The 9,812-nt window shown below is 56.6% G+C and overlaps 1 protein-coding gene across 4 annotated transcripts in view; it reads left to right on the forward strand.

The window, feature by feature from the left end:
- Nucleotides 1–8,932, forward strand: part of MDFI (MyoD family inhibitor) — a 27,256-nt gene extending 18,324 nt beyond the window's left edge. For 3 of the 4 annotated variants that reach the window (XM_011986679.1, XM_011986681.1, XM_011986680.1), the window contains 3 exons: nucleotides 1,198–1,380; nucleotides 4,081–4,305; nucleotides 7,987–8,932. In XM_011986679.1, coding sequence (XP_011842069.1) covers nucleotides 1,198–1,380; nucleotides 4,081–4,305; nucleotides 7,987–8,243 — 665 coding nt within the window. In that variant the 3' untranslated portion in view covers nucleotides 8,244–8,932. The remainder of the gene's footprint in view (nucleotides 1–1,197; nucleotides 1,381–4,080; nucleotides 4,306–7,986) is intronic. The other variant, XM_011986682.1, reaches the window with a different exon arrangement.
- Nucleotides 8,933–9,812: the final 880 nt, after the last annotated feature.

The raw sequence follows: 9,812 nt of genomic DNA on the forward strand, positions 1-9,812 counted from the left end.
CCCTGCCTCTCCCTGTGTCCCCCTCTGTGTCACCCTGCCTCTCCCTGTGTCCCCCTCTGTGTCACCCTGCCTCTCCCTGTGCTCTTTTGGCCTCTGCATCTCTGAGTCTTGTTTCTGTGTCTCCTTGCTCCTTCTCCCAACATGATATGTGGGGAGGGGGCAGGTGGAAGGCCACCCTCTTGAGACCCCTGTCCTTCCAACTAACTGCATAGGCTGAGGTCTGATGAGAGGCCCAGGCTGTACCCTACACCCTTACATTGCCACAGCCTGGGCCTGCCCCTGACCCCTGGCTGACTATGTGGAAGCTTGGACCCCTTTCTTCCTCCCTCCCTCACCTCCCATCCCCCATCCCTTTTTTCCCCTGAGCCTAGGGGCCCTAGTCCTGCAGGCTGGGGAGCTGTGGGTTTGAAGATTGCTCCATTTCTGCCTCCTGCCGCCCCTGCACAGAGCCACTATAATTACATGTGGCTGCGGTTCACCTCTTCCCCAGTGCTCTGGCCGGCTCCTTGTCCCCCTCCTGACTGTAGCCCCTCCCTGCTCCTCACCCCCAGGTTCCTCTGACTCCTCTGCCATCATCCTCTCTGACCCAGTTTCTCCCCTATCTCCCTCCACGCTCTGTATCACACAGTGCTACCTTCTCCGTCACCTCTGCCCCTGCTCCATCTCTATCTTTCTCTCCATTACTGACTTTCGCGCTATTGCTGCATCTCGCTCCCGTCCCAGGCTGTCTGTCATTGGGTCGCTATGGATCTCTCTTCCGTGCCCAATCTCTTGCAGTCCGATGCTCTATCTCCCTTTACCTCTACCTCTCACTGTCCCTTTATTCTCCCTGTCACTCTCAATGCCTGTCCCTATCTCTCCATCTCTGACCATCCGTCTGTTCTCCCCTGTGTTGTGTTTCTGCCTCCTCTCCCCACTTCTCTTTATACTCTGCCATCTCTGCCCCTCCCGACACCACATGCACACGTGCACACACTCAAATGCATGCACACCCTTGCTCACTCCCAGATTGTGGTTTGGGAGCTTTCTATTTTGGAGCCTGGTGCTGTTGTCAGATAGAGTAAGGGCTGGGTAACTGGTGCAAGCAGACAAAGAATGAGGGTTCAGTGGGCATGCTGGGCTGTGGGGCGGGGCCCACGGCTGGGCAAACAGGAAGGCCTCAGGAAAATGAACCTCAGTCATCTGCTTTTTTCCTAGCCCAGACCCTATCCCTCCTTCCTGGGCTGGAGGTAGTAACAGGATCCACTCACCCTGCGGAGGCAGCGCCACAGGAGGGCTCCCTGGAGGAGGCGGCAACCCCCATGCCCCAAGGCAATGGCCCTGGCATCCCCCAGGCCCTGGACAGCACTGACCTCGATGTCCCCACAGAAGCTGTGACATGTGAGTCCTAGGGGGCCAGGACGTTGGATGGCAACATGTAGGGGTTGCACTAGGGAACTCAACCCAAATTGGTTGGCAAAAGTGGGTGCACCCAGTTGGCCAGAACCTTGAGGGTTGTAGCACGGGCAGCAGAAAGGGGAAGGGCACTGTCACTGTGCTTTCTGTCAAGGGGAAGAGCTCCATTGCAAAGTGACTCAGAAGCAGGGAGTGTGGGCAGGCTCCAGGCAAAATGGCTCAGGACGGAGAGCATGCGGCTGCCTGGAGAGAGGCACCCCCGGCCTCAGGAAGAGATCCGCGGGGCTGAGGTCAGGTGGGCAGCCAGAGCCTGATGCAGCTCCATCCTTCTGGGAATCAAGGGTAAAAGGAAAAAGCCCCCAGTTGCTCTGGGGCGAAAGGAACAAAATTCAGCTCCATTCCCAGGCCTGGCTCGAGTTCTCCGAGGAGGTTCTGGGAGGGCGAGAATTTTCCACCTTCACCCTCAAGAACAGGAGAAGCAACAGCTGGGATCATTTTATAATTAACAAAGATTTGCCCACATCCATAGACACATTTTTACTTTCCAACTTTCCCTGAGTGGGCTCGCTTGCCCTCCTAATCAGCCTGTAGTGAGGCAGCTTGGCTACTGCCAAGTCCATTTTACAGATGAGGAAACAGGCACAGAGAGCTGCCCACCCTGGTCCCAAGCTGGGAAACTCAGGTCTCCTGGCCCAGCACTCTTTGCAGTGCCTGCCTGCATGCCCAGCTGGCATGGCTGAGCTGGGAGCCTCCTCCAACCAGGGCATCTGGGGCTAAACCGGACTCCCTGGAAGTCAGGGTTACTAATCCCGCTAGTGCACGGCCCTCGGTCTCCTCCAGCACACCCACCAGCAGAATTGAGAGAAAGAGGTCAGCGCCGTGACCTGGAGGGGCCTGGTGGGAATGGGACAGACGCTCCTGTGTCTGTTAGCCCTGAGTGTTTGCTCTGTGACTCAGCCCCCACGGCCATGGCCACAGGCAAGCTCTGTGTCTGTCCACATCTCCCAGATCCCTCAGCTCACCACACACTCCCGCCCTCTGGTCACTGTGCCCATGTTTAGGCAGAAGGGCAAGGGGCACCGAAGCTGGCCGAGGGCTCAGCCCAGTCACCCAGTGTGGCGCCAAGAGGTAAGGGCCAGATGATTCAGGCCTGGCCACTTCCCATAGCCTTAACCCTGTTTACCCAGATGCAGGCACCAGCCACACCTCTTGCTGGAGGCTCCCAGCATGGAGCCTCTCCAGACCCTGCCCTCCACCCTCCCCCTGACCCCCCACCTTGTCCTCAGCTCCTTTCTCCCAATCTTCATGCCCTCCCTGCTCCACTTCCCAGCTATAGGACCTCTGGCATGTTTTCCCCTCTCTGGGCCTCTGTTTTCTCATCTGTGAAATGGGGCCAGTAGTAGATCTATTATGATGCCTAAAGAAGCTACTCCACCTGAAGCTTCTAGCACTGGGCCTGGTACATAATACCTACCTGAAACATGCACGCCACCAGTTATGAGGGTAGTGATTGGTGTGATAGCAGCAGCTTATTCCTCAGTCGCTTCCTCTGCTTGGGCTCCAGGGCCCCCAAGACATCTCCCTCCTACACAATTCACACACACACAGACCAGGCCTGAGGGAGATGGGGATCCAGACCCCGGCTTCTGAGGGACTGAAGTGCCCCACCTTTACAGAGGGTCCTTGGGGCCACAGGGTCCTACCCAGGAGTCAGGACCCCTGCACAGCTGAGGGGCCCCAGAGCTCTCAGTGACCCCTCCTCAGTCCCTCCTCACTCCCTGCACCATGCACACCTCCCCTCATCTCTTGAGAACAGAACTGAGCCAGCTGGTTCTCACCCAGAACTGGACATCCCTGAGCGAGGAGCAGGAAGGAACTCGGGGTTTGGGGGGTCTCTAGGGTCACCTTGCTTGCACGCCATTGATAAAGCTGAAGTTTGGTCCCTCAGCCTGCAGTGGGGACCCAGGGGTCCTGGCTTCAGGGGTCTCCTCACTGCCCTTCCTCTTGCCTTCTTCCCTCCCTCCTCTCCCAGACCTCAAGGGCCCCTCCCCAGACTCTCTGCCAGCTGACCATAGAGGCAGGATGGGGTTGGGGGTGCGGAGGACAGAGGCTTAAGTGGAGGCACCAGGAGGAAGGAGCAGGAGGTAGAGGGGCTACAGTGAGGAGCCCCTGGATTCCAGAGCCAGGCGTTTGTCTCCAAACAGATGTTTCCAATAAATCACCCAGTGCGCCAAGGGCAGTAACAGCTGGGGGCTTGGCAGAGGCCGAGGTGAAGATTAACTGCTTCACTGCTGTGCTCCCGACCCCAGCCAAACCACCCCTCTTCCCCAGCACCGCCACTGCCACCACTCTGCCAAAACTCCAGGATGGCAAGAGCAAGAGAATGGACTTTGTGTGAGGAACAAAGGAGGGGTCCAGGGCTCTGAGCCTCTGCCCTTATACGTCTGTTATCTCTGGACTGAGCACTGAACTGAGAGTCAGGAGCTAGGCCCAACTCAATTTCATGGCGTGGCTCTGGACTAGTCATTTCTTCTCTCTGGGCCTCAGTTTCCCCATCTGCAGGATACAGGTCTGGCTGGGTGCTTTGGGTGTATGTAAGAATGAAGCAGGCAGGATTCAAGCATAGCTCTGGGGGCTGAATGACCCCCACCCTTTTCCCATCACCCTTTCTCTTCATCTCTCCAGGCCAGCCTCAGGGGAACCCCTTGGGCTGTACCCCACTACTGCCGAATGGCTCTGGCCACCCCTCAGAGGTGGGCAGCACCAGACGGGCAGGGAATGGTGCCCTGGGTGGCCCCAAGGCCCACCGGAAGTTGCAGACACACGCATCTCTCGCCAGCCAGGGCAGCAAGAAGAGTAAGAGCAGCACCAAATCCACCGCCTCCCAGATCCCCCTCCAGGCCCAGGAAGGTAAGCACCCCGTCCCATCTCTCCCTGGGAGAGGCCTCCAAAGCCAGGTTCCTCGAAGCAGGACGCACGGGCGCACAGGAGCACCTTCACCAGGCTCCTGCTCAGAAGTGCAGGATCTCAGCCTCCTTCCATGCCTACTGGATTGGAATCTCTGGTGGAGCTTAACAAGCCCTGTAATTAAGCCTGTAATCCCAGCACTTTGGGAGGCCGAGGCAGGTGGATCACCTGAGGTCAGGAGTTTGAGACCAGCCTTGCCAACATGGTGAAACCCTTTCTCTACTAAAAATACAAAAAAAAAATAGTCGGGTATGGAAGCTGACGCATGATCAAATCTTAGAACCTTGCAGAGTACACCTGTTGGGTAAAGGTGTACCTGCCTTCTCAAAGCCACCTCCCCACCACCCCCCAAACCCCTCCCCATCCCTGCTTTCCCAGAGTTACTGTGACAAGGAACAGAGCCACCTGGGTTGATCCATCTTAAGCCACTCTTTCTGGAAACAGAAATTTTCTGTTTAGGGAGGAAAAAAGAACATGTAGCAGAATAAAACGGTGCCGGGGCAGGGCTGCAAGGTGCAGTGGGAGGTCAGAGGATCCAGACACCCAGCCAGCTGATGCGCCTGCAACACCAAGATCCTCTCCAGGGCCACGGGGGCAGCCAGTTCCTCCTCACCAGCCATCAACTGAGCGTGGCTAACAGCTGCCTGAGCTCAGTGATGGCCTGACCTTTACCTCAGAATGTTCCTGTGATTCCTGTTCGTGTGAAGGGACCCTGGCCTGGGCATCTGCAAAACACATTTGCACGTAACATGCTCAGAAACCTTCCAACTCCACAGATTCTGCCCAATAGTCTTTTTTTTTTTTTTGAGACGGAGTCTCACTCTATCATCCAGGCTGGAGTGCAGTGTGCAGTGGCGCGATCTCGGCTCATTGCAACCTCCTCCTCTCGGGTTCAAGTGATTCTTCTGTCTCAGCCTCCTGAGTAGCCAGGACTACAGGCATGTCCCACCATGCCCGGCTAATTTTTGTATTTTAGTAGAGACGGGGTTTCACCATACTGGCCAGCTTGCTATCGAACTCCTGACCTCAGGTGATCCACCCGCCTCGGCCTCCCAAAGTGCTGGGATTACTGGCGTGAGCCACTGAGTCCGGTCCCAACAGTCTTATTTATGAAGGAGCCATTTATTCATTTAAAATGTCCTGGCTGGGCGCGGTGGCTCACGCCTATAATCCCAGCACTTTGGGAGGCCGAGGCGGTGGATCACCTGAGGTCAGGAGTTTGAGACCAGCCTTGCCAACATGGTGAAACCCTTTCTCTACTAAAAATACAAAAAAAAAAAAAAAGAAGAAAAAAATAGCCGGGCATGGTGGTGGGCGCCTATAATTCCAGCTACTCGGGAGGTGGAGGTTGCAGTGAGCCAAGATCGCACCATTGCACTCCAGCCTGGGCAACAAGAGCAAAACTTCGTCTCAAAGAAAAAATCAAATGAAATGTCCTAGGCACCTGCTACGTGCCGGATACCCGGTTCATGACCTCATAAAGCTCTCATAGAGACGTAGATAGATAATCGCCATACGATGTGTTAGGTGCAGTGATAAACTCACACGGAAGATTATGCAAACACAGGGAGACCACTCACACCAGCCCAGAAATCTGGGGAGGGAATCCTGGGAAGGCTTGGAGGCGATGTCTGAGCATGCCTTAAAAGACCAGAAGGAGGCTCCAGCCAGGAGAGCACAGAGCTGAGAAATGGCCAGTGTGGCTGGAGGGTGAATTGCCAAAGGTGAAACTCCTGGCAGGCAGGGGTCCTGGGAGATCCTTACCAACCAGGCAGTGAACCTAGACTATCTGGAAAGCAGTAGGGAGCCACTGAAGGGTTTACACAAGGTGGTAACCTCGTTAGATTTACATTTGAAGATAACGACCCTATCCAGTTTGGAGAGAGATCAGAAGACCCTAGTCCCTCCACACAGGCATGTGGGAGAACAGGATGAGACCCTCCACAGCATAGTGAGCCTCCCAGAGGGCCCCCGGCCAGGAGAGTTGCGCGCTGTGCCCCAGGGCCTGGTCCCAGCACACGGAGGGCTGCAGGACATGGGCTCTAGGGCCAGCAGCCTGGATTCAAGCCCCAGCTCCACCACCTCCCAGCTGGTGCCCAGCGTAGCTTCATGCATTTCTATTCACTGAGCACCTCTATGTGCCAGGTGCTGTTCTAGGGACTTGTAATCTTTCAGTGAACAAAATGGACAAAGATACCTGCCCTGCTGGAGTTTATATATCCGGTAGGAGGAGCTAACAGTGAATATGAGGAAACCGTGTAGCACAGTGGGAGGCGACGTCCTCTGGGGGATGAAGAAGACAGTCAGGTAGGGCGGGCAGGGAGTGTGAGGCAGAGCCAGCCGGTGGCAGCACTGAAGCGGGTGGTGGAAGGCCTCGATGAGAGGTGGCATTTGGGCAAAGAAGGAGATGAGGGAGTCAGCCGAGCATGTGCCTGTGGCAAGGTTGTTCCAGGCAGAGGAATCAGTGCCTGCATGGCCAGGGAGCAGCCAGGAGGCTGGCATGGCCACAGCAGACCGATCCGGAGGAGAAGAGTGGGAGAAGAGAACTAAGAGGGCACAGGGATCAGACCACAGGGGGCCTCAGAGGCCACCTCAAAGACTTCAGCTTTTATCACAAGTGACATGTGAACCGTGGGAGGGGTCTGAGCAGAGGAGGGCCAGGATCCAGCAGGTATTTCTAAAGGATCCCTCTGGCTGGCTGCGGTGTGGAGCGGAGATGCCGGGGGGCGGTGGTCAAAACCAGGGAGTGGGGACACCAGTGAGCAGGCTGTTGAAGGTGTCCAGGTGAGAGATGAACCAGGTGGTAGGATTTTGGGTGTAGACTTAATTTCTATCTCTCTCTCTCTCTCCATTTTTTTTTTTTTTTTTTTTTTTTTTTTTTTTTTTTTTTTGAGACAGAGTCTAGCTCTTGTTGCCCAGGCTAGAGTGCAATGGTGTGATCTCGGCTCACTGCAGCCTCCACCTCCTGGGTTCAAGCAATTCTCCTGCCTCAGCCTCCCAAGTAGCTGGGATTATAGGCGCATGCCACCACGCCCAGCTAATTTTTTGTATTTTTAATAGAAATGGGATTTTGCCATGTTGGCCAGGCTGTTCTCGAACTCCTAACCTCAGGTGATCCGCCCACCTCGGCCTCCCAAAGTGCTGGGATTACAGGCGTGAGCCACTGGGCCCAGCCGACTTCTCTTAACCTCAGTCTCTTCATCTGTAGAGTGGAGCTAGTACTAGCCCCTGCCTCATAAAGTCATTGGAGGCCTAAATGAATCTAATTCATGCACAGCACTCAGAACAGTGCCTAGAACATGAATCACTCCATATGTTGGTTAAATAAATAAACAGAGGGTGGCTAAGAGCAAGGATGATCCAGACTGCCTGGGCTGGACCCCTGCTCTGATGTGCTTAACTGTCTGTGCCTCGGGGTCATCACCTAGAAAATGGAGCTGTGGGGACAGATACGTGAGCTTCATGGATGCCGAGTGCTTGGCATGGGCAGGGGCACAGTGAGCACTCAGCGTCCCTGCCGCTGCCGCTGCCGCTGCTGCTGGGCCCCCACACCCCCGGCTATTTCAACACACGCCCACCCCTCCCCTCTCTCACCCCTCCCCGTCTCCACCGCCCACCCCGCAGACTGCTGTGTCCACTGCATCCTGTCCTGCCTGTTCTGCGAGTTCCTGACGCTGTGCAACATCGTCCTGGACTGCGCCACCTGCGGCTCCTGCAGCTCAGAGGACTCGTGCCTCTGCTGCTGCTGCTGCGGCTCCGGTGAGTGTGCTGACTGCGACCTGCCCTGCGACCTGGACTGTGGCATCCTGGATGCGTGCTGCGAGTCCGCGGACTGCCTGGAGATCTGCATGGAGTGCTGTGGGCTCTGCTTCTCCTCATGAGCCTCTGTCGGGGGCTGGGCCAGCCAGGCACCCCTGCAGATTCCAGCAGGGTCCCTCTGGGGCCAGGCCCGGGACTGTCACACAAGGCTTGAGAAGCCCCCTCTCCCTGGTCCTCTCCCACTCATCCATGTCCTCTCAGAACCCCAGCCTTGAAAATGGTGAGGGGGACACTTGGAGAGGCCACCTCCTCAGCCGTGGGTGGTGGGCCCATGGTAGAGAAGCCTGAACTCTTTACTGGGTTACCAGGGACATACATTACCACGGACCTGACAGGACAACCTAGGGGCAGGGCTGGGGTGGGGGCCGCAGAGGGCAACCAGGGCTGCGGAACACTGTGAAAGTTACTTTGGGGAGGGCGGGCCGGTGGGGCTGAGGCTCTCTACCTCTCCCTGCTCCTGGTGCCCGCCTCTCTCCTCCACCGCCTCTCTCCTCCACCCTGGGGCTTAGAGGACAGCAAAATGTGAAAAGAGACGCCCCACCCACCTTCGGCCAGCCCTCTCCAGTCTCCTTTCCTGGGCTTTTGTGGGGGCCTAACCCACGCAGTGACCCCAGAGGGCAGGGCTAGGCGAGAGCCTGGGGTGGAGCGGGAGGGGAACAGTATGGAAAAAGACTGGAAGGGGAAAGGGAGGGAAGGGAGGGAGGGTCTGTTCTATTTGTTGCTGTAAATAAAGGTATTTGTCCATCTCAGATTTCCTCAGGACTCATGACTAATTGCCATGGACCCTGACTCTCAAAAGCAAACGCCCCCTACCACCCCTAAAAAGCACCCACATGGGCAAGGCTGCCCTGCCCTCTGGGGGCCCTGCCTCTTCTGCTTTTCTTACCCCAGAAACTGCCCTGCCCTTCACATTCCCCTCCCTTCTTCATGTTTCCCACTAAGGGAAGAAGGTTAAGGGGGTACCGTCTCCCACAGTTATTTCCCTGTTCCCACCAAAGGGAGGGGAAGCCCAGAGAGGGAAGAGTTAACCCCGGCATGGAATTAATTAACAGCAGATGTGTTCGGGTTTTGATTAATTAATCTCCTGCTGACTCCAGCTTCTCCAGCTCTTCCCCATGAAGTCCCTCCAAGGTGTAGGTGATGCTCCAAGGTGTAGGTGACGCCCATGTCGGTGCCAGAGGGGTGCCTGGGAGGGAGCTACTCTAGGCCTGGGGCAGCCCAAGCTTGCCCTTGGGCTTCACTGGAGGCCCAGTGGGGGTCACACACCCATCCTCAGGCATCCCCCTATTGCCAGGGGTCTGAGAAAGAAGGAAGCCTTGTCAGGACTGCAGGGGCCCCTACAGCCATCTGTGGGGCAGCCTTGGTGTGCAGAGGGAGGGGCCTGAGAAGTGATGGCAGCTATGAGGACCTCAGGGCCTCACTGGGGGCAGCTGGACCCCGATGTAGGGGGCCAGTTGGACCAGCACCCCCGACACACATCCTGGACCTGGAGGAGGCCAGGAGAGGTCCAAGGGGCATGAGAGGCTCTGAGACAGTTAGGGCAACTTGGAGAACATTCAGCTGATGAAGGCCTTGAGACGGGGGCCCCAGGGGTATTGGTGGGCACTGCTTCCAGGCATGAAGGCTTGGAG

This window comes from Mandrillus leucophaeus, unplaced genomic scaffold (assembly GCF_000951045.1).
Source record: "Mandrillus leucophaeus isolate KB7577 unplaced genomic scaffold, Mleu.le_1.0 Scaffold3, whole genome shotgun sequence".
NCBI lineage: Eukaryota > Metazoa > Chordata > Mammalia > Primates > Cercopithecidae > Mandrillus > Mandrillus leucophaeus.